We start from the raw sequence: 24746 nt of genomic DNA on the forward strand, positions 1-24746 counted from the left end.
AGATGAAATGTAGCCTGGTTCACTATCAGTGATTAAAGACCCACCATGGTAAATTTAGTAGAGCAAAAGCTTGAAGTTTCTCTTCATCACCAGAACTAAGTGGAACTGTGTCCCTCCTCAAATGAGAGCGCTTCAGACTCTTCTAATTTCTCACACTAAAGTTAGTCCATGGTCATTTTTGGCTGTAATCCACAAAGTAACCGTCAAACTCATTTTCTGCTTTGGTTGTTTTTTAACTTTCCTTTAACAGCATATTTCAGCAGTCACTTGAACAGAGGCAAAGACCAGTGAGAGGGAACAAATTAGATCAGGAAGAACAAAAGTGTCAGTAGCTGGATGACCGACTCTAATAATAAGAAACTACCATTAATTGTTTGAAAACCACAGATTTGCATACTTTATACCACTTTATAGACAGTACTGTTGGCTGGAATATTTCTAGGTCTGTGTGCTTTGATATGCTTGCAATTAATTTGCAGTTGCTTAATTATAGTAATGCATTTGATGTCGCTCTGCCTCTGAAGCTATAAATGCATGTAGAACTAATGCTTGTATCTGAGAAACATGTGGGGGTAAGGAGTGAAGACGAGGCAATGGAATCAGCTTGTATCTATATAAACCTCTTTATTTCATTGATTGATCTTTGGCCATAATGTTGCTATCAGCCTAGGCTGAAACTGAAATGTCTTGCCTGCACAAAGCTGCAGTAGATAGTGGTGTGCTTATGACCTGGTAGCGAAAAATTGTTGAATCATTATGCCATTACTGAAAGTGGAACAGAGGAACCCATGACTTGGGAACAGTTGACAGGTTTAGTGGAAGATCAGGTTTAGCAACACTGTCTCCTAAAAATTATGTTCCCATACAACTTTACTACATTCTCAATTATTTTTGCAGGTAAATGCATTTTCTCACGGGCTGCATTTGTTTGTTTGGTAGAGAGGGTCATAACCTAACATTATCTTAAACACTTTTGTTACCTGCAGGCATGAAAAACTACTTGGTTAAGGTTTGGAAAAGGTCTTGTTTAAAGATTGGAAACGTTACCTAAAATTCACTAACATTAGTTAGCTGAAAACTAACACTGCTCTCAACATCTTAACATAGGAATCAAATTCTGGCCTCCTGAGTCAAGGTCATGTCTTTTTTTTTTTTTTTTGACCCATCCACCGCCCCACCTTCCTATTAACTTTGTTAGTCTTTATACTATGTCATAGTGCGGGACATGCAATGTATTACTCTTATGTCACAAATGTAATCCCCAACAAAATACGTTTCTGTTGAGATGTAATCGAGAATGCAGTTTAGTTGTATGGGAGCGTAATTTGTAGGAGCCCAGGCTGCTGATGGAGACCCAAACTATTAGAAGAGTGCACTCATTCGAGTGCAGATCTCCAAACGGCGTATCCTCCCTTCTCCAGTGCTTGGACTTATGTGAAAAAACACCCCTTTCTTTGCCTACCGGAAGAAGGGAAAATACAGAGACACTGCCCGCATATCTCTCCCTCTGCGTTGCCCGTCAAAAACATTGGAGGAGCTAGAACTCCATCGCTGTATAAAACAGATATTTCAAAGGTTTTGAATCATTACACCATGAAAGGGCCTTGATCATATATTCATAACAATACACAACAAATTTTGGGCTGAAAGGCCCAGTAGTATGCCAGATTAGCAGCAAACAGATACACAGACAGATACACTCGATGAACGCATGATCTCCTCCAGGCTGTTTCCTGGTGGATATAATAATAAGGATATATGCATGCACTCCCCTTGCCCTGTCAATCTTATTTGCACCTTGTGGAAAGTCCTACTGACGTTTGGCAGCAGTCAGGGTGTATGTTTGCACAGCCGACATTTAAGCTGATATGAGGAAGGTAAAACAGAGGTTAAAAGCTTTGGCCACGTCTCAGGCTTATTACACTCCATGTTTCTTGAAATCCCGAAACCAGATTTGTACTTTCTTCTCGAGTCTCCCCAAGCCTCAACAATGACCTGCAATGTAGAGGCTAAATTCAAAAGATGCTTAGTAATCCGGTTATATGATACTAATCTGGTCACAAATAGTTGGTTCCTTAAGCAGAGATGTGAGACATTTGTTTATTTACCAGTAGCAGGTTACACCTCAATTTTCAGGCTTTTATTGAACAGATTAACACTCCCTGAGTGAATTTTTCTCACAGCAAAATTCTGATGGAAATAATTTTTAAATTGCTTCCTATATTGTTCATTTTGTCATTCCAAATGTATTTGTTTATTTATGTATTTATTTATTTATTTATTTTTACCCAAGATCCACATGCTAAAAAGCAGACTATCTCCAGATGAATAGCCTCTCTGTCTAACCTTACAGTACCTGTACCTGTCCTGCAGTAATATGATAAGGATTGTTAGGAGAACTCCCTGCTGGTTTGATCCATGTGTCTTCAGAAGGTTCTCATTAGCAGTGGAAACAAAGAGTCAGTCCTCTGCTGGAGCTGCAGGGCAGGAATGCCCTGAGTCAACAGCGCCCAGGGAGGATCACACAGACTATGGCAGACTCCAAACCTGGGACAGATGAAGACAGGGAAACAACATCCACCTCTAAAACTCCATGAATGAGAAACAGTTGTGTCAGATGAACCTGAAATTCCTCTCTGATTGTGATCACGTCATTGCGCCTTTTTGTTTACATGCTCGTCTGTATTCACAGTTAGCTTTTACCTTTTCATGGTGTGCAGTTTTATGCTGCTTCACTGTACATTAGTCTTTTCTCTGCAGGGGAAGCTGGGGTGAGTCAACCCTGTGATGCGATCTCACCAAACATTAGCCTGTATGTTCACCTATGTTTTCCATGTGCCTGCTCTTCCATGAGCGCACCTGAGGTCTGAGGCAGTCTGTTGCCCTAAAGAGGTGTGTGTGTGTGTGTGTGTGTGTGTTGGGGGAGGGCACATAGGACAAAGATAGCTTTGATCACGTTGGACTGTCACTAATGTGTCGCTTTTCATTATCAGAGCATCAGAAATGCTCTCACAGGTCTGGGTGATGGGCAGGAAGCAGGACAAAGTATCTCTTTATTGCATCTTTTAATGGTGATAAGCTGCCTTTTCTCACTCCACTCGGACTATCTGGATTGTAAATTAGTGTCTGCTGACACCTGAGACAGCATGCTGAACATCCTGATATCCTCACTGGTGGATCCTGACAGAAGTTTAAGGAGCTTCAGAAGGAGTGAGCGGCTTGCGTCTATACTTGTATGTAATCATTCATCTTTGCAGCACATTTCACATTGTTTAGTTACTGGTTTCTTTGCACTGCTGTGTAACCTTTCTGTATACATTTTTTCCCCATGTATTTTTATTTCAAGAGATTGTGGTGAGCCCTAGTGGTGAGCCATAACCCAAACTCTTCCAGTCAGTGTCTTTTTAATTTTTTTTAAAACGATAGTCTAAGCTGGAACGTGTGTGTGTGCGTGTGTGTGTGTGCGTCGCTGGCTGAAGTATGGCTGTAGGTTTTAGAGTTGTTCATCTGTCTTGATCCTCTTCTTAGTGTGACCTGGCTCTTCTGGAGGTCATCCTCTGCTTGCAACCTTCAAGTCCTGTGTGTTAGGACTGACTGGCTGTATTTTAGCCTTGTAGGATTACGTCTGGTGGGAATTAACCCCAGGACCACCTACATGGCTGCCAAGCCCTCCAGCCCACAGTTGTATAAGGCCAAAAAGGAAGGAATCATGAGAGAGTTAGTTTTAAGGAATGTGACTGCTGGGTTTGTTTGGAAAAGACAGGGTGTAACTGCACATTCAGACTTAATTTGTGGACACTGCATCATGCTACATAATATCACATAACTTCATAATTTTGTGTGGTACTCCTACAGCCCACTATTCTATTGCAAATCATGTCTCCATGGACGAGCCAGGATTTGTTAACTGTGAAACAATACAAGCTGAGATTGTTGCATCCTGTGGGTGGGGTCTGGTTTGGGAAGTCACAGGAAGTTGACTGAATGGCATTAGTGGTTTCCTGTGAGGTGGCTTATCAACCACAACCACTTTGCCAGTTTTCTCTGTGTTGAGGAATTGCTTGGAGACTTTATATAAAGCAATACAAATTCCTGAACAATCTGGTTTGGCAATTGTCTCTAATTTTAATTAGCCTACAAGATGCACCACCCAAAAATAATCTTGACCCGCATAAACAGTGAGGGAAGGAAAACAGAATTTCTTGTTAGTGCTTGGATTTTAATTTACCATTCTCTTAAATCCTGCTGCTCACTTTGAATTATTTGTAAGCCAGGAATTCGTGTATACGGCTTCTCCTTTGTGTTGGATTTTGATGGAGGAGAGTCAAAATGTCCCAACAGGATACAGGCTGTAATTTCTCCCTCCTGTTTCTTCGGACTTGAGATGCATATTGCAGCAGGCGCACTTGCATATAGCAGCATAGCAGTAAAACACAGCCCATCACCACACGGTGAAAGTGAGCGTTCAGCATCAGCAGGGACAGCGGCATCGCCTCTCCGCTCTTTACAATTGTATCCCGGGCAGTTCATTTCCAAGGAAAACAGGGGTGCCCGCTTTTTTAGCCATGGAAAATGGACATAAAAAAAATGACTGAATAAATGGATAAATGGACATATCTAACAGTATAAGTAGTTATTGAACGGGTTTATTTTGTTGAGTTTTATTGTCGCTTGCTTTGACAATGGCCCCGTTTTTACCTGGCTGTACACCCCTACATGCAGTTGCAATGGTCCGCTCCGGACAGATACGACACGGCCGTTGCTCCGAGAGAACAGGGAGAGGTTTACAAAGCCAAAGCCTGCCATTGCAGTTTACTGGATCTACCGACCAAGTGATGCCTACTCTTCCCAACTTTTCACCCACCACTTAGCGAGGAAACGAGACAACAAGGCGGTTGTTATTGGCTCATTTCAACTTGTGTGTCTTTCATGACTCGCCGTGAACCTGGAGTAACGTCTCAGCTCCTGACGATAAGATAATGAACTTTGGACTTTCCACACGCCTTTCCGTGTCATGTTTCCCGTCGTCCTGGATAGAATAAAATAACAACGCAGCCCGGCGTGGCGGCAGCTGGGCGAAATTCAACAGGAAAATAAACAGCGCACACTTCATCCGGGTGATAAATAAGAAGAAGGAAAAAAAGAAACTTTAAACTTGCCACTTTTGAAGCGGAGCAGGAGTGAAACATGTCTGCCAAAGCTTCAAACAAGGTGGGTAGCTGGCGGAGCGAAATACAAGTGATAGTGGTTTGTTGAATATACTGCTGCTGGCATGGCATGAGAGAAATAGGCGAACGATATAGATTTTCTAATAGCTCTATTAATAGATAAACGAATAAAAGCTATCAGCTAGCCTATGTAGGATAGACTTTGAACAATTTCACTTGCATCGGTGGGCTTTTCTAGAGAGAGGAGGGGGGCATTTTAAAATCAGTGCCCGGTAATGTGGCCTCTAGCAAGTCACTTTATACTATAGTGGACTTTAAAATAACTGGTTTGGCTGATTCTTGCCTTTATTATGATGAGCAGTTGGCTATAGGACTGTGAGTCACCCACTTATTATGTGCATGGTGGATTGCCCAGAGCGCACCCCACATAGAGCAAAACAACCTGTTGATATCTGGGGTCACAGTCTCCCGATGGCTGCAAGGCCATGTGAATCTCAAAGGGGGAGGGGGTGCTTTTTATACAAATAACTCAAACATATTCTAATACAGGAATCCCAAACTTTTAATTTTATTTCACATACCCCCTGATAATTAGATGACCCCCCTTCTTTCTGATTAAATTTATTTATTTATTGGTATGACTTGGTCATTAATCAGATGTGTTATTGTTGGTAGGTTGTTAACAACAGTGGCTATAGTGCAGCCTGTAATCAAAATAGCCATCCTTATATTTGATCTCCTCGTGCCAACACAAAGAGCACAAAATATTGAATTTTAACCACTGTTCATTTTGCCGGGAACCACCACCACCCGCCCTCTCTCTCCATCAAGGACACCTATCAAGTGCCTCTTGAGGTCCCCGGGACACAGCTTGGAAACCGCTGGCCTAATGGACCGATATTAGTCGCCATGGTCCGCAACATTGAAACAGCTGTCCGTGTTTACTGTCCACTCTGGTTTACTGAACCAGCATCTGTCAAGTGTTGCGCAGTTTATAGCTTTTCTTCTCTACTTTTTTTTTTTTTTTTTTCCTTTTTCTCAGAGTGGGTGTTATTGCACGTCGCCAATGAAGCAGTCCTTGCAACATAAGCCTGCAGAATTGAGAGAAAACTGGGTCAGGTCAGGTGTAGTCAGACAGCAAGAAAGGTCGGGAGCTATGTGGGCTTAAGGAGTTGATGACCTCTACATTGCAGGATGATAAAAGATGTCTTGTTAATTCCGTCAGTTTTGATAATAGCTGTTTGGTGCCTCATTTGAAGCAGAATAAATAGAGGGTGTTTAAACTGGGTCAGTACTCATATTAGATCCACAATAGGCTAAATATTTTCATGCGGCATATCCGAGTGAGTCTTCCCCCATGGTGAGTTTTTTTTTTCTCTCTGTTTGACAAGTGAGGAATGCGTTGTGTTTGTTTTAACTGAGGCAGTGATATACAGGTTTGTTCGGTTGTTCCAGTTCAGACGATACTCTGCCATGTCAGCTGGTGACGTTATGCTCTATGAGTTATTAGACTTGGTGATGCTACAGTATAACTGTGAGGTTACCTTAGGCTGTGGTTGGCAGTAGCCCAAAGGTGGAAGTACGAAATGGGACAACTAATGCTTCTTATTGTTGAATGTTTATGAATTCTTTCTTACATTGTTCAGTTAATGCATTGTTTCCTGTGTGCAATCCACACTTCATAGAAAGGTTGTCACTTGTAGGCAACCTTGCATCTACATTGGTGTAAAGAAGTATGGGTTTTTGAAGGCAGATGTCAGCGTTTTTTTTTTTTTTTTATAAATCTCAAGTAGTTTATAACTTTTATAGCAAAAAAGTACACATATGCAGTGTTCTTGCATAATTTTATGTGTGTGTGTGTGTGTGTGTGTGAGAGAGAGAGAAAGGTACTGAACCTGCATTTTTGGACCATGTGTCACTACAACTCTCCAGTGAAACTCATAATACTGAAGTTTGTTCAAGTGGCTGAGCAGCTCTTTCATGCAGGGTGACCCACCCACCTGTTCAGGGACTGCATGTGTTGGCCTAACTGTAATACACACACCTAATTTCAAACAGTCTTTCTTTTTTTATATGGAAAATATCACATTTTAGTCATTTTAGCTGCTGCTCTTGTCCAGAGCAAGTAGATAAAAAGTTGATCGTTTTTCTCGCTTGGGTTGAACACATTGCCATTGATGAATGTGTTTGCTGTTTGAAGAGTTGACCTAGTTACATGATGGTCTCTACACTGTCAAGGCCAGCACCTATAGCTGATTCTATACTCTGTCCTCTGCTGTCAAATAAACAGTGCTCTGGTTTAATTAATCCGTCATTTACAAACATTAATGATTAGTCCTCACTTACGGGACAGAGATAGCCCAGTAGTACTGTGTTCACCTTTCACACATAAGACTTAGTGATTGTTATTCAGGGGTCACTACATGATTAGCTAACAGCTCAGAGACAGAGGCCACATTAAGCATCCTAGTCTTGCCCTGCCTCTCACTGACCATGTAGAGCTGCCCTAACTAGATTCTGTGGTAATAGACTCCGTCATGCATACAACTTTGCTATGGGTAATGTCAGAAATAATCTGTGAAATGCCTACCACTTGCCCTTCTTGTATATTAGCCCATCCTTTTGTGGTTTGCTACTCACTGCCCATGTAATAACTCCCACCTGATGAGTCGTGATAAGTACACATACCAGCAATATGAGTCACATACTGAGTAAAGATGCTGAATGATTAACAGTAATAAAGAGTTTCTCAATAAGTGTTGTGATGCTAGTATGTAATGTTGTGTGTTAGAGGAACATTTGGGTGTGTGTGTGTGTGTGTGTGTGTATGTGTGGGTTGACCTCATGTTTCAGAGGTCGAAAGTGCTATATTGTAGAATATAATGCATGACTCATCCTAATACACTGGGGTTGTATGTTGTTGTTACAGTAAGAATAAGACTACTACAAAATGTCATTTGACCAAACTGAAAAATGTTAACTGAAAGAAACCACTTTGCCAAACCCAGTCTAAGCACTTCAAGTTACTGTTTGCCCTTCAGTTTTTATGATAAACCACTCAACAAAACAATAGTTGATAGATATTGTGTGTTAACTGCTATTTGGAGGAGGAAGGAAGTGTTGCTGTGAACTCAGGGTGGGCAGATCTTTCTGCTTTTGCTTGAACACCAAGAAGGAGGAAAGAAGTCTTTGCCGTTTGCCAGCATTTCTAAAGCTGTTTGAAAGCCACATTAATCCACCGAATGCTGCTTGCATTAAAATCAGGACATTAACTCTTCTCTACTACATTAAATGTTGTCCTCGTTCCTCCTCTCTGGCTGTCATTCACTCCTGCTTATTCTTGTAAATGCTACACAGACAGGAAAACATAATTCAGAGCATCCACACATCCCTGTCCTCTAGTCTTGTGTTTGAGAAGGCAGATTGAAATAAGTGAAAAATGTGTTTGTGTGCATGTGGTTCCTCCATGTCTACTCTCCTAATTGTGGATGGAGAAGGTTGTGTTAATTAGAGCCACGCAGTGAGCCCAGCCTCTGTTTTGCTTTGATGATTACACATCTACATTTACATCAGTGAAGGAGGGAAATGCAATTAAGAGGGCCAAGTACTAGAGAGGGGAGAGGAGAGGTAGTGTTTTTGTTCTCTGTGTTCTTGGCTCCCTGTCTGTTTGCTTTTTGAGACCTATGGCTGATGTAGCGGGTGATGAACAGATAGCAGCAAGGAACAGCTGAAGTCTAGTCGACAAGGTGCCACTGCACACCTTTATAGCAGGTCTGCAGTCCTCTGTAATGTAGGGTGTCCTTTTTCATTTTCTCTGTAAGTAGTGGAGACTCATATCTTACAGTCAAATCACTTTTATTTGGTTAGTCTCAAAGGGCTTCACACGCCTGCATTTCCAACTTCAGACCCTCAGTGTGAACAAGGAAAAAAACTTTTTACAAGAAGAAATGGACTGGGACATTCAGGCATGCATTAGCTGCCAAGAGTGGGCAAACAGATTAAATATTGATCACAAAAGGAACATAAGCAAAACTGACTAAATAAACAGTTTTATGAACATGGGGGTACACATCCACAACTAGTTCAGAGACATTGGTGCCTTCTCAGTTACCGTCGTTGTTAAGGTCATCATGAGAATGATACCAGGTGATGGGACCCCAAAAATGTCTGGGTCACTGTAGAGCGCAGCTATAGCAGGATATGAGGAAGGCGGAAAAGTCAGGGACCACAAATGATGCCAACAGTGCCCAGCTGCAGCTACAGCGGAGAATGAAAAGAGAGAGGAGACGGGCTCGCACAGGTCTTCCATTCAAAGGAAGACCCCACAGCTCTGGAGAGAAGAAAGCATAAGCTAGAGCTGTGTAACAGCTGAGAGGGTTGCCAGTTGCCCATATGGACAGCAGCAGCCTGAAGTCTGTTGGTTCAGCTGGGCTTCACAATTTCAGCTACTTTGTCTCCGGCTCTGACCTATGTGGGTCCCTGGCACAAAATCGCCCCGCATCTGGGTCCTGCTCTGCTCTTTGGTGATTGCTATCAAAAGAATACTTTTAAGTACTTAAATTCATATTTATTTATTTTCTTGCCTCTGTCCAATCTAATATACATTCTGTTATTCATCATAGACAGTTGTTGGCAACCTCCCAGGAGCTGTCAAACTGCCCAAGAAGTCAAGCCTGGAACTGAAGCACTATGGCCGTACACCTTGATCCTAGAGAATGAATCAGGGAAGATATTAGTGGAGACTGACTCAGCGTTGATCACAGGGGCAGTGCATCCCGCTAGAGAAACTAGTAACACTGTGGTTTACCACCCACTCACCCTTCCCATAACCCTTTTTCCCACACTGATATACGTCTCCTGTGCCAGGAATGTAGTGCAGATAACCAAATCCTGTTTTTAAATGGTGTGGATTGTTCCTGTAAGTTTTTCAAACCACCACAGAGTGGAAGGCACCAGTTTGAGCAGAAGCTCAGTTGTCTCTCTGCGCAATTTTAGAGTCTGTGCTCACTCTCTCTTAGAAAGATGCAGCTGCCCAGTTTCATATTGGGCAGTTGCATCAATGTACTGTAATGAGGTATTTTGGAACCTTATACACACATCCATGGACAAACACACACAAACACAAACAGAGTGATGTTAATTTAAAAATATGACTATAACCATCATCATAACAATCATTCATCTTAAAGGGAGGAAGGTGACAATCATTCTTCCAAAGTGAGCCTCTTGTTGTTGTTGTTGTTTGTTTTTTTTTTTGTTTTTAAACACTGTCTGCTTCCGGAGTAGAGATTTTAAAAAAAAGTTGAAGGAAAGCTTCAGTTTGCATGGTGTTGTTTCAATGGCATCAGAGGAAACTGAAAGGCATAACTTCTCAAGGATATCTGACCTGCTTATCGTTTCATCTCTGAGGGGAAATCCAGGGCAGAAGTGCACAGCAGGAGGCAGGTGGATAGAGCAGAAAGAGAGAAAAGAGAAAATGCCTTTTGAATGGGGAGGAGGTGGTGTGTGTGTCTGCGTGTTTGTGTTTGTGTTTGTGTGCGCATGCATGCTTGTGTGCATATTCAAGGGGTGAAATGGAGAAAGGAAGGAGTGGGAGGGAGGGAGAGATACACTGGCTATAATCTGAGTCACATGGCGGATCTTAAAAAGACTGCCTCTCTCACCCATAATCACGGCATTATAGCTCGTGGGTCTTTTCACTTTACATAGCACAGAGGCCTTTTCATTTTCATTATTCAAAACCAAGGAACTTCTGCTTGATAGTGGAGTAAATTTCCTTATATGCCTCTGGTCACGGGCTGTATCACTGTGGAAAAACCTGCAGAAGTGTGCTGACAGAACTGAGGGCACCTAGTGAGAGACTGAGCACTGGGCTGCCCAGGATGTCACAAATCCCTTGCCCTGTCATCTGTGTGGCTGGCCTCTGCTATGGAGCTGAGCACTTGGGATCTGTACCATGGGACTCCCACAGGAAGACCACACCCAGAGTATAGCTTAGCAAAAAAAAACTCAATACAGCTCAGTATTGCAATATTTTGGCGATGTTGTATTGACTTTCTAGCAAGGGCTTGGTGATACATTGATATTATATAGATACAGAGATATGAGACTATATATTATTATCAGGGATTTTAGATGTCATAATATTGTGATATGGCATTTTGGTGGTTTTAAGGGATGAATTTCAGTAAAGGCATGGAACTTTCTGAACTTATTTGACTGTCCTAACAGTATTAGTATTTACCTCTACCTGCTTGATCATCACAGATAGATGGAGTACTTGATTATCATATCCACATTACTTATATTGTTTTTCAAAAAAAATATATCTACTGTGTCTTATGACAACTTTATGATGGAAAAAAATCCTGTTGTCACCCTATCAGGGTATGTATTTTTTCATGAGTTTCTTAATAATACCAGGCACATACAAGGAGTGACGCTTTCCTATGAGCTTGACTCTCACTTTTTTATGGTAACATTTAAAATGCCTATTGGAATCCACCACGTTTCACTCACGTTTGACAGCATTGACTGATTGTTTGGATGGAGAGCGAATATGGCCCTGCCTGTCTTGGCTAGTCCCTCACCCCCCTTCCAGCAGCCAACATAGCAAAGCTAGGATAGACCAAGCCAGGCTCCTATCCTTTTTGGCAGGGCAGGGCAGGTCTCTGCAGGGATTTATCATCCCCACTACAGGCACAAGGGATTTGACACAGGGTGTTTTGTGTGTATGTGTGTGAGAGAGGGGGGTGGAGGGGGTGGGGGGGTGGGGGCAAAAGGGGGAGAGAGAGAACGAGAGTGAGTGCATGTGGCAGCCGTGGCTCAGCTGGTTAGGGTAGAGAGAAAGAGGCTGGAACAGATTCATCCCAAGGCTTGTTGCCCTACATGCCTTCTCTTTCTCTCTCTCTCTCTCTCTCTCTCTCTCTCTCTCTCTCTCTCTCTCTCTCTCTCTCTCTCTCTCTCTCTCTTTCTCTTTGTCTTTGTCTTTCTCTCATTCTCTTTCTCTTTCTCCCTTCCTGTCTCTCTTTCTCCCTTCATGTCTCTCTGACTTTTCATTTGCAGGACAAGGTTAATTTTCAGGATGACAAAAAGATGGAGAAGACAGAGGGATGATAAACTTGCAAATGACAGACCAGGAAGTATCAATGTCACATACATCCTATTATACAGGCATTTTATTGAATCATGAAGAGGAACTCTGTAAAATAAACTTGAGGAACTATCTGATTTGTGTTTGTCAGTGCACTAGCTGTACTTTCACTGGGGTAGGCTGAAGCATGTCTTTCCTCTGTAGGACAGTAAACTAATAGCTTTTTCACCTAATGATCATTCCATTTTAATTATTCTTTTGAGGCTTCACATTTATGTTTGTTCATTTGCTTATCTGAGCGTGTCGCTCGGTCTCCTCTCTGAGAACACAGTTATCGGCCCTTGGGAGAATACAGCTGGAGTAGGAATGACACTTCATCACTACCTACACTTTGACCTTACATACTGTATAGAGCGTATTGCATAGAGAATATTTATTGTCCACACATCTGAATTCCCCTTGACAAATTAATTTGCTGCTTTCAACGGCCCATTGGAATTAAGTGGGACATTTGTTCATGCTAGGCTTGGGCTGATATTTGACACATTCAAATATTGTGGCCATATGTGATATTTTCTACTACATCAGATATATCAGTTTTGACTAATGTGCAGTTAAAGTAAATAACACACAACGAATTTAGAATCAAATAAAATATAAATGTGAACATATACTGGATTTTGCCACAGCCTAGTTCATACAGGATCATCCAGGCTGATGTCCATGCATGTTTGTCCTTCTAAAAATGACCGTCCTTTCCTGCATGCACGTGTGCACATAGAAATCTGTCTTGCTTCCCCACATCATGCTGAATTAGCATCAGCTGTTGCTGCTGTTCCCTTCCCTCAGTATGGTCAGTCCATCCTGTGACTGCCCTGTGTTGTTGTGCTATATGTATGCATGAACATGTATGTACGAGGTGGTGTGCTGAGGTCTCTGTCCCCTGCAGCAACCATGTCATGTACTAATGCTGCCACCCCCCCTCGGAAAATGTAGCCCAGTCATTTGATTATTGTTTCTTCCATAAACAACTCTGGCATTAGTTTACGGGTTGCTCCCTATCTGCATTCCCTGTCAGTGCCCGCTCTTTCTATTTATGTCTATTGCTCCTTATCTCGCAATCTCTCTCTGTCTCTCTCTTTCTGTTTAGTATTGTGAAGGCCAGCCCATTGCCTAAACTCCTGCGAGTCAGCTGTGTTGTTTACAGTGTTGTCATGAGAGCTGTCAGCATTACTGCAAAGCCTAAACCTGCTGTTCTCTCTTTTGCATTGCAAGTTGGCTCGCTCAAGCTTTTGAGATGTTAGGAGGACCAATAATCACTCAAGCAATATATAATGGGATAAATAAATGTGGCCTGGCATTTTTAATGTAGGCTATTAATGATCCTCAGTGGGAAAAAGTTCAGAACTTTGGCCATTTTGTTACCTATCTTGTTTATACAATCTTAACAATTGTTGACAGTGACCAACATTACAAACAGTTGGGATAAAACACTGAAACACTGCCTCCCTGCCACAGATAACAGTCTTTGACATGCACACTGTGTCTCTCATCTCAATATTTTAGTTCAGGAAGAAACACATCAATACTAAAGTTGCCAGCCCTCTGAAAGCAGAACAAGTTCATTATGAACACTTCTGAATAACGGGACCAATCAGGCCTCATTACAGATTTGCGACAACTTTCCATTCCACATTGTAATCAGCCTATTAACCACGTTGGAGGGTCAGAGCTGCCTCTCTGGGCAGGGGTGATGATTAGTTCTTTGTACATGTCATTAGAAGTAATTTATGTATTATCTTTCTATGCTTGTGTGCATCTTGTTAAACTATGCATGTGCCCCCAACCTGTCTCATTTCTCTGGGAACGGTAATTGTGTTGCCAGTTAAGTGCTGGGAAAATAGCTTGCTCCAACAGTAACTCATTAATTCACTATAGATGCTGGTCCACAACATGCCCATTGTAGCAAAGTCCTCAGAAGCCTTGGAATGCTGTTGAGTGGGCTTGGCCTCTTGTTTTAGTGGCACCATGTGACTCTGCAGAGTCGTGGTTCAGAATTGCGTAGTTTGAATTATGTTGTGCAATTTGAAAGGCACGATGTTACTGTAGTGTTAAAGAGCTATCTAACTGCCTGCCTCGAGTTCATGATTTAACAGGCAAATATTTTGCATGCCTATGTTGCTTTCATCAGTTTTTCCCCTACCATCCCCTTGGTGGGGCAGCCCACCCTGCCTGACAGAAACAAAATATTTTATTTATGTTATTTACCTAATTTATGTGTACTTGTTTCATTTCAGCTCAGTGTGAGTCTCCTCTGTGTTTTGCTGTCATTTACGGTCATACTAGTTTCTCTCCCCTGCTCTCTGTGTTTCACTGAGGGCGGGGCTGAGCCTAGACACACATGGAGCAGCGTAGACAAGAGACAGGTGAAGTGAAAATAATGTTACTCGTGGTGATGATGGTTCTTTACATTACTGTAAGGGCATTTAAAGCTCCCCAAGGACTAATTTATGAATCTAATCCATCTAAAACCAAAGATAGACAGACGTCAGCCCAGAATGTCTGAAATTCAGGCCAAAAATTCTGCATTTTTTTAAAAGCACCCAACTTGTAATATTTGACTCCTTTAACTGTTTGTTTATTTGTTCAGCGCCAAAATGCTCTGTAATAATTAATTAATTAATAATTAATTGGGGTTAACCTCTGAATTTCCCCTTTGTTTAACGACTGTGTCTGTGTTTCTGTGTGTGCAGATCAGTGTGCCTCCCTGCCCATGTGGTTCACTGTGTTTTGCTGCCGTTAATCTCAACTCTAAAGTGACATGAAATCCTTTAGTTAGAAACACTGTTTGGGTTTAATTTCTTAGTGTTTACCAGCATCAACACCCCAGTGACACTTTGAACTGAGTGTTACCAGGCTTAGCTTCACTCTTAACAGCCTCCTCATGCTCACGAGCAGCATTGAAATAGAGGTTGGATTTCCATGGCAGCACATTATAGCTTTAGTGGTAAATGTTTTACACTCATCAACAGTTGTTTTGGTTTTGGTTCTCTTATATTGAAGTGAAACAGTTCCAGGCACCTAGAAACAGCTAGGCTGATCTGTGGCCTTGCTTTAATTATGTGCTCATCGTTTTTCCAGATAGGAGGAGACAAGGGGGGAAAAAGGACACGAGATGCAATATAGAAATGGAGATAAACAGTGAGGGAGATTGAGACGGAGAGACCCAGAGGGCTGGGAACGAAAAAGTGAGGGGAACCGCTTGGAATGAGAAACAGACAGAGAGTGAGAGAGTTGGGCCTTGTCTCATTATCTGCAAATTCCTGTAGTGTGTGTGTGTGTGTGTGTGCTGGGAGAGGTAGAGTGTGAACACTGATAGCTGTGTGCACAGTGATTGGCTAAATCCAAAGGTTCCTGTGGTGGGCTGGTTATCGTCTTCACCGCCCTGGCTTGCAGTTTGTTGCCAAAGACACAAAAACAAAAGCACAAGCAGCGGAACTGTGTGTGTGTGTGTGTGTGTGTGTGTGTGTGTGTGTGTGTGTGTGTGTGTGTGTGTGTGTGTGTGTGTGTGTGTGTGTGTGTGTGTGTGTGTGTGTGTGTGTGTGTGTGTGCGCTCTCATATGTTCTTGTGTGTTTATTTATGCCTATGTGTTACAGTGAGCCTGAGAGAACAATGAAGAGCAGCAAAGGTGTATAACCAATTTATCTTTCTAGCATGTCTATTAGCTGTTTTGTCAGAGTTTTGAAATCCAGATACAGATTTTTTTTGTGTTTTTTTTTGTCTCTTAACATGAAATAATTTCTTCTTTAGACCATCTAATATGATCTCTTGTCCTGAGAATGAAATGCACTTTAACCTAAAATGTACCCCTTTCATGTTATTGCATTTGAATAATTATCAGGGGAACAAAATAAACATTCCACAAAAGATTTTACAAAGATGAAGAGACGTAATTTGTACCAACATTAGGAGGCTGTTATTTCTTTATGTATTGAAGCTATGAACCTGGTGAGAAACAGAACAGCTTAGACTGAACCAGAGGGGAAGGATGGTAGAAAGTGGAAAGTCAGGAACCTAGCAGAAGTTAGTGTTCTCCTCCCTGACCTCTACAGTCCGCTTGTCTCTCTAGGCAGAAGACAGTTAGTGTGGTTGAATTGGGATGACTTTGCTGCTGGATAGGCTGTGCATGAGATGCTAGCCTAGTCTAGCTGTATGTCTGGGTCAGTGGACAGATTTCTGCACATCAGCGCTGTGGAGCTGCACTCTGCTTAGTGGAAATAATCCTCATTTTTCTGGGGCCAGCACCTGACCCAAAGGCCCCATGTGAAGCTCTTACTGCACTCAACTGATAATACTTTTTATTTTAAGGAAGACCAAGAAAGCGGCGTTAAAAAAATCTGGCACCATATCCTTCATTAACATGAACACCAACAAAGACTAGCTTGTCGTTTTGCAGCGGGTTTCATGAAGAGGAGGGAGAATACATGGAGTCTTAAGTCTGACTATAAGGACAGATAACAAAGCAAATTCCAGTGATCCTGAACAGAAAAATTTCCATCAATGTTTGCATAGATTAAAGGTATCAGGATGCAGACCCACATTGACCTTATAGACTGTCTGTAGGTGTTATACAGTTAGAGTGACAGTCTGCTATAGAGGCTATAATTTTATTGTGAAATATAATATTGCACGTTTAATGTGTTAAGGTCAGTTTTGTTCACAAACTCTCTCAGGCTACTGTACTCCTTAAATCAATTATTAAATTGCGCCACATGGACTAAATAACTGGTTGTCAGCGTTCACAGCAGGAAGATGAACTGTCAGAGGCATGTGTTAATGGATGTTGCTTGTTCCCTAAAATATTACTTTCCATTTCATCTGTCTCTAAAAATAGTGACTTTACTGTAACAATCATGCTGGCTGACTTGACGGTCTTTTCCAGTTCATCCATCATCCATCCATCCATCCATCCATCCTGGCCCATGTGCTTTTATGAGACAGCAGCAAAGGACTTCAGAGGGAAACATGGTTCAGATTAACATTTTAATCCAAAAGCCAGGATTATAGGTTTTGTATTTTATTCCTACCCTCACTATTATAGCAGTGACTCTGTGTCAGATAGTTTTCAGAGTTAGGGATGTGTGTGCATGTCTGTGTGTCCTGCATCCTCTTATGTTGTATTGAGGAGTGCCGTGACTGAGGGGGTTTTCAGGGTGCTGTGTGACGGAATAGAGCTGCTGTTTGAGACTAATTAACTTAAGCATTTTTGAGTATGTCAGCACAACGGCACATCATTGCTGACTTAGGCTCTGCATTATCATCATCATCATCATCTTCTTCATCATCATCTGCCTATTGGCTAGCTGCCCTCAACTGCACTCACGTGGGCACACAAACACATGCAGCCCTCTCCTCTCCCATCACAGGCACAACCTGCCCTAAAATGGCTACAGCAGGAGTCATCTGCTCAACCTTAAAGGTGATGCCAGATATTTTGTTGGGTTTGTTTAAATGTACACTGGACAGGACACCACAGCACATGCTAACTGGGAAGGCAGAACACAAAAGCTTGCATAAGCAGTCTTCAAGCATTTTCATGTGTTTGTTGTTGAGTGCTTGCCCTCCAGACTCAGTCGATGTGTGTGCATGTGTGTATGCGCATGTGTATGTCTAATTATCTATTTTGAGTGTACTACTGCTCTCTGTCATGGCCCAGTCTTTCCTTTGGGATGCAGCAAGAGGGGAGATATGGTTACCATGGATACAATTGCCCCAGTGACGGGTAGAGCTGCTAGTGTAGGGTGGTGATACTGTGGGTGCTGCCGGTCTGAGTGATTATCCTTAGGGTGCTTTCTGATTGGATGCGACGTCAGTCCTGTGCCCTGAAACCTCGTATTCCCAATGGTTTGTGCCGCGAACAACAGATTTATGTTGCACCAAGCAAGGCACCCTTGCAGCTTAGAGTGAGGCTAAATGCATTTGCGCCTAAAATTCAGCCTAGTTGAACTTTTCTGCTTCAAGCTGTGACGAATTCCATGTGCAGCAAACAGATACAAGGCGGGACGTTAACCAAGGACAGAGTGAATGAAATAAAAATGGAGGAACAAGTGCTAGCTTGGCTGTCTGAACTCTCTTTCTTTGTGTGGCACTAGTGTCTGTGTCAAAACCTTGGATAAAAGCACTTTCTATGAAACACAGTTCTAACAAAGTGCATACCTGGTGTGTTTTAGAAATATATGTGTTTTATCAGTGTTCAGTGTGTAGGTTGTGGGCTGTAATATCATGTTAGGTTTCAAAAACCCAGTATATTTTGCGTAGACCTCTACAATGTCCCAGAATGTCTAGACAGATGTTCGCTGCCCGCAGCAAGCACAGCAAAGATCACATCCCATCTGAAAGCCCCTTTAGTCTCCTATTGGTCGTTGTGATCTGATTTCTCTTCGCTTTTCTTCTCTGCTCCTCTCTTCTCGTCTCGTCTCTATCAGATGGCCTTCTGTTAATGGACTGATGGCCATGAACCGCTTAACCGAATTAAATAGTTTTCAATCTTTTTTCCCCCTCCTCCTCACTATTTTTTTTTTCAGGCATCATAACATATGTTGTCAAAGTGAGATGATGATGATGAGATGTGATTTCCCTTTTTAAATTTTTCAAAATGAAAGATTGTAGTTTTTGTGTCTGATCAGAATAGAGTGGAAAGTCTATAGTGTTACAGAGCTGATAGATGTGACACTGCTTTCGGTCCACCATAGTTTCCTCCTCTGTGTCTTCACTGAGTCCTCTTTTGGTCCCTAGCGTGTTATTCAGCCCATGCTCAGAGTCAAGAGCACTATTGCTTACAGGAATCAGCATGTGTAATTCTAGCAGCGTTGCCCCACAAGCCACCTGGGATATCCAGTTTGTTGGTGTGTGTTGGTATCTGTGTGCACACATGTATGAATGTGTCAGTATGTCTGTAAAACACTCAGCTGTCCCAGGTGTTTGTCGCAGTGGTTTGACCCGTCTACAGCACAGCAGAGAGCATCATGGGAGCTGTCAGTAGCAGTAGTGGAGCGCTGCTGCAGCAAGAGCTCACTGCTCCTCTGAATCCTACTGTTAAGGGATTAGTGTATTTAAGAAGGATTCGCCGTGTATGTGTGTGTTTGTGTTTTAGTGCGTGTGGGAAAGAGTTTAGTTTTTGCTGCTCATGATTGGGTTTCGAATCAGTGAGTGCATGTATTTGTTTGTGCATTTGTGTACTAGTTTGTGTGTGCCTGTGTGTGTATGTTTACAAAAGTGCCTGATGGCTGTGAAAAAAAAAATTATTGTAGTCAGCAGTTTGACCTTGGCGTATTTGAGCAAAATCAGTGAGATAAGTAGTCTTTATAACATTTTAAAGCACATCTATTTTAATGTTGAGACCACATGCTCTCTAAATCTGGGGTGTGCATGTGTGTGGTAGAGTTTCTTTTGGTGGAAGGCTGTAACATGAGGTAAGCTACACTAAGCAGGCATTTTTTGAATATTCTGCACAGGGATTTCTCTGGAGCTGAAGCTATTTCCTGCAAACAGGAAGTGGAGTGTTTTCCTGTGGGTGCAGCGGCAGCTTTTGCTTACTTCCTGCCTGAGGCTATCGGAGCAGAGCAGACACACTGACCCTAAAGCTCTGTCAGCTTTTACCTCACACTCAGCGTCACTTACACCAGTGTTGCTGGCCCATGGCAGAGTATTTCTTTTTTTTACGTCACTTTAAGCTGATATGAATTGTGAATTGTTGGCAGCACTTACCTATTCTACACTCCTTTTCTCTTCATTCCCCCTCTCTCCCGCATCTGTGTGTGTCAAGTGGTGCACTCTTGTGTGTGTGTGATATACCACTGTGTGATGCATTTCTGTGGAATGTGTGTGTCATGATGGGAGGTAGTGAGTAATGGACTGTTGGACTACAGCTCAGTAGTGATAACTCAGACAAATAGGAGATTTGTATTGTGCTCCCAGTTTTACACTTCCTGTTAATGCATGACATCAGTCTTGAGAGGATGATGTCATTGTCACCTGTTAGTTTTGCTTTCTTTTTTTTATTTTTTAGGTCATTGTGGTTGATGTAAAAAGCAGAGATAGTAGTGTGTGTGTGTGTGTGTGTGTGTGTGTGTGCATGCATACATGCATGCATGTCTCCATTCAACTTTCTTAATGTGTGTATGCAGTGAGTATTAGATCCAATGCATCAGCTGGCCAACGTTATCACCTGGTCATAGATGTATTGGTAGTAGTGTGTAAGTTGGCTGATTTGCAAACATGATGGTACATATTGCAATAAAAAGAACTTGAGATAATCTGAAAACAGTGTTATCATTAAATACTTCACCCAGTAGACTTCATGTTTATAGTACTTTGTAAAGTAGAGAGTTGGCAGAGTAATGTGCCACAGCTGAGCTGATGATAGTGCAGATTGTTGCAAGTAGTTTCTTCTTCTACTGTAAAATATTTAGCCTGCAGCATGTGTATTCTTTGCAATGAGTTGATTACTACATTTGAGCATTCCTTGCTGCAAATGCGTGTTTTATGGTAAAAACAAACAAAAACATTGCAAGTTTTTTACTTCCAAATATTGATTTCAGTATTGCCTCCAAAAATTCAGTACAGTCGAGTTCTAGTGTGTACAGGCTGCCATATAGTTGGCCAATACATCAGCCAGCTCCAGGGGCTCATTTCTGGGTAGGGTTGCCTCAGCAGTAACTTTGAACTGATCTCATTTAGCTGCAAAGGATTAGCTACAGACAATTGGCAGATACTGAGCAAATTATAACAGAATTAATTTTTGAATGGTAAAGGAAAATAAGAACCCCTTCATGTGCAAAAGTGTGCAGTAACTTTGTTTTCATTTCAAAATGTTCTCCGCACATTGTTTCCGAGTTTATTTCTCTAGTCCTTCTAGTTGAAATTTCAAAGCACATGGAAGTTAGCCTTGGATAGCCAAGATCAACATCTTGTCTGTTTTGAGGCGGGTGAAGTATTTATTTCCCAGAACTGGTTTGATTGGGGAAGAAGTGCGGGGTATGACTGGTGTTTGACAGCTAAATATCTTCCAAATGTTTAGTGTTGCTTGTCAGCTGAGTTTCATCTTGTTGCAAAATGGATGGGCTTTCAGTTATCAGATGCTTGAATTAATTGGAGCTTCTATGTGACAGATCAGTGGTTTTCAAAGTCGGGGACACTCCGGGGTACTTGGGGGGCTGAATATGTCACTATTCAAGTTGGACATCTAAACAATTTCATACTTTACACCGACCAAAATACACCTTCAAAAATCAAGCACAATACATATGTGTGTCCGGGCTCAATCAAAGTCAACCTGGGGGTTTGAAACATGAAAAACCTCTCTTGCAGATGTATAATATAAATCAGCTTTGCTAGTAAAGACCATGAAAGACACACAGAAGACTTGCATGCCTTACATGACCCTCTTTATCATAGCTTTCCACAGCAGGTTATTATTGTCCATTTAGTCCGTCATGTTGCCAGTCAGTCCGTCAGTATGCCCTGAAGAACAGGATTGGTCTCAGCCTTTGAAGGGTCTGAGTGAGCCGTTATCTTCACTGGACTGTGCTGTGATGGGCTGGGCTGGGCTGGGCCGAGCCAGACTGGCTGAGGCTTGAACAAAGAGGCCCTGTAGTGTTAGATCATGGCTGTGTGTGTGTGTGTGTGTGTGTGTGTGTGTGTGTGTGTGTGTGTGTGTGTGTGTGTGTGCGTGCTTATGTGTGTGTATGAGATAGTGTGCGTATGTGCATGTGTGTGTTTTGATGCCTGCCCTTTGTCTCCCAGCCCTGGGCCTCGCTGGCCAGAGCTCAAGTCTTACTAATGTTGATGTATAAATACACTAGGCTGCCGTCAGTTCGCGCAACATCAAGCGCACCATTGTTTTACACGAGTGTGTGACTTAATAGATAACCCTCTTTTTTCCCTCTTTTGTTCCCAGCAGGATTTTTTTTCTCAAGAAAATGAGATTGACATTTATGTTGAAGGAGATGTTTGTTTTGGCTCCAAATTATCTGTGATCTTTGTCTTTGTACCATCTGTGTTGATCCTGTAACATACTATATTAGATAACTGTTGTCACTGGACAAAGAGCTACAGTGGGTACGATCTGTTCTGCACAGAAGATTGAAACATTCCTCTGTATGGATTTCCACTTCAGGAAGATGAGAGCACAACACTGTTGTTTACTCATTCGCATCACTCATTTAATAGCTGTAGGGAATCTCACTATAAAGTGATATGGGTGATATTGCTCTTATAGGCTTTATATTGTAATGGCCCAGTGTTCTGGCCAGCTGTTTGTTTGCCCAGCGCCACATCTTGCAGATGTCCCACTCTCTGTAGTTCTCTTACTGATTTTTTTTTTCTCATGTCTGGTTCAATAAAGTCAGCAGGCTAAGACCTGACTTTGCTCTCTTGCTGTCTGTTCCCTACCCTGCTCATACCTCACACTCACTCAGCCATCCCGTTAATCGCTGCTCCACATTGCAGTGATTAATTACTATCATAATCTCATCTGAGAGACAGAGCTTTAGTCCCAGCGGAGTAAACATTCTCACCAGTTGAAGAGACAGCCAGGCACGCTCTCCTTAGCCTACACTTCTTCAGCTGTCACTGATTTACCTGAGATGCTTCCCTCATGTCTAGTTAAAAAACTCTTCAGCCTGGATGTTATTTTGTTGAGCCAGGCCCTCTGTGCACTTGTTCATCAATGGGAAAAAAAGCTTCAAAGGAGATTCAAATGGACAAAAACAACCTGTGTGGAGTCATAACTTACCTTGGTCCAAGCCACTCTCTTATAATCTTTCTGGTATTCACTTGAAACACGGTAAAGCACCCACTGACATACATCACAGAAGGGCTTTCTCCTTTCTCTTATTGGCAGAATATGCCCCCACTCCTTTCTTCCTTTTCCTTTTCACCTCTGAAAACTTGAATCATTGTGATGGACGGGTGTCAATTTGGGGCTTGTTTTTATTTTATGTAAATAGGGCAAATTAATTAGAATCTGTAAACCAGTATTCAAACCAACAATTTGAATTCAGCACTTTTAGCCCAAATATTGTATTAACAGTGTAACTATGCAAGACTATCCCTTTTCTTCTGAAATGTGAAAAAAAAATCAGACAATAAATTTGATGAGAATTGCAAACAACATGTACAGTATGACATACATCACATTTCCAAAAAATCAAACACAATTGCATGCTATAATGTTAAATATGTAGAATTTTAATTTGAACCAGAACATTAGTCTGCAGTCTCCTATCTCTCTTATGACTCATACACCTGACCTATGGCTGTTGCTGGTGCAATCAGGCCTACACCCTTATGGCTCATACAACCCACACATAAACCCTCCCATGCAAGGCCAAAGAGAAGCTGATAATGGATGGACTCTCTCTCTCTGTGTGTGTGTGTGTGTGTGTGTGTGTGTGTGTGTGTGTGTGTGCGTGTGCGTGTGCGCGAGCGACATCTGGGCCCACAGCTGGACTTCCGTGGATGTGTTTTCAGAGGGCCAGGATTTGGTGCAGCAGAGTGTGTGTTTTTAACTGAAAAGCCCTGCTCATGGTCTCAGGTTGCTTTAGAAAGGATCCCCGCGCTCAGTATAATGGTTAATGTTGATATTGTGTGTGCATGTTTGTGGATGAGATGGACAGAGACGGAGCAGAGGAGAAAAAAAGGAACATGTCAAGGTCTTTAACATGTCATCGGCCACAGTTTTATGTATCCTGTCCCATGGTATATGTAGCCTATATAAGTGACCCATGGCCTTGCTCTCTCCCTCCTCCTCATCCCTGCCTCTTAACACAACCCCAAAGTTCAAGGACAAGGCCACCTGCCCGCCTTACCGCCTGGTCACATGACCCCCAACATGCTGTTGTTTCTCATGGCTTAGTCCTCTCTGTCTGTGTGGACTGTTGAATGAATGAACGGATGAATGTATGACCCTCATCCTGACAAAACGCTCCAGAGGAATGTATCTGTTTGGGGGGAGAGAAGGAGGCAGTGGGGGATAGCAGTAGTTAAATGGGTCAGGTCCCCTCATACAAAAGCGGCATGACTGTGGGAGTCGAAGGGGCAGACGAGGCGGGTAGGGAGTGGGGTGGGCTGGGGGAGACACACAAGCCCCCTGCGCCAATTATGGACATAAATAACATCCACACAGAGCTGTCATGGTAATCAGGGTCAAAGGGTTAACTGTGTATGCTTTGTAGAGCTTGAGGTTCAGGCCAGCAGATTCATTGTTATATGGCGCGTAGGAATGGAAGGGGAAAACAACTGTCTTGATGAAGCAAAAGCTTCAGATTTAGAGACCTGAATGCAGTGTGGGCCTGTCTCTACGGGGCCGAGTGCCAGTATTTTAGGCTATGCAGTGTCACTTATTAATAACACCTCTGCTGTCCACACCCTGCTTCTCAACTGTCTCTTTCACAGACTATACTAATGCACCACACACACACAC

General features: G+C 42.4%; 1 protein-coding gene across 8 annotated transcripts in view; it reads left to right on the top strand.

Moving 5' to 3' along the window:
* The first annotated feature begins 4779 nt into the window (after window positions 1-4779).
* tjp1a (tight junction protein 1a) overlaps window positions 4780-24746 on the top strand; it is a 62937-nt gene continuing 42970 nt past the window's right edge. For all 8 annotated transcript variants that reach the window (XM_030045296.1, XM_030045264.1, XM_030045278.1 and 5 more), the window contains exon 1: window positions 4780-5211. In XM_030045296.1, coding sequence (XP_029901156.1) covers window positions 5188-5211 — 24 coding nt within the window. In that variant the 5' untranslated portion in view covers window positions 4780-5187. The remainder of the gene's footprint in view (window positions 5212-24746) is intronic.

This window comes from Myripristis murdjan, chromosome 3, assembly GCF_902150065.1.
Source record: "Myripristis murdjan chromosome 3, fMyrMur1.1, whole genome shotgun sequence".
Taxonomy (NCBI): Eukaryota; Metazoa; Chordata; class Actinopteri; order Holocentriformes; family Holocentridae; genus Myripristis; species Myripristis murdjan.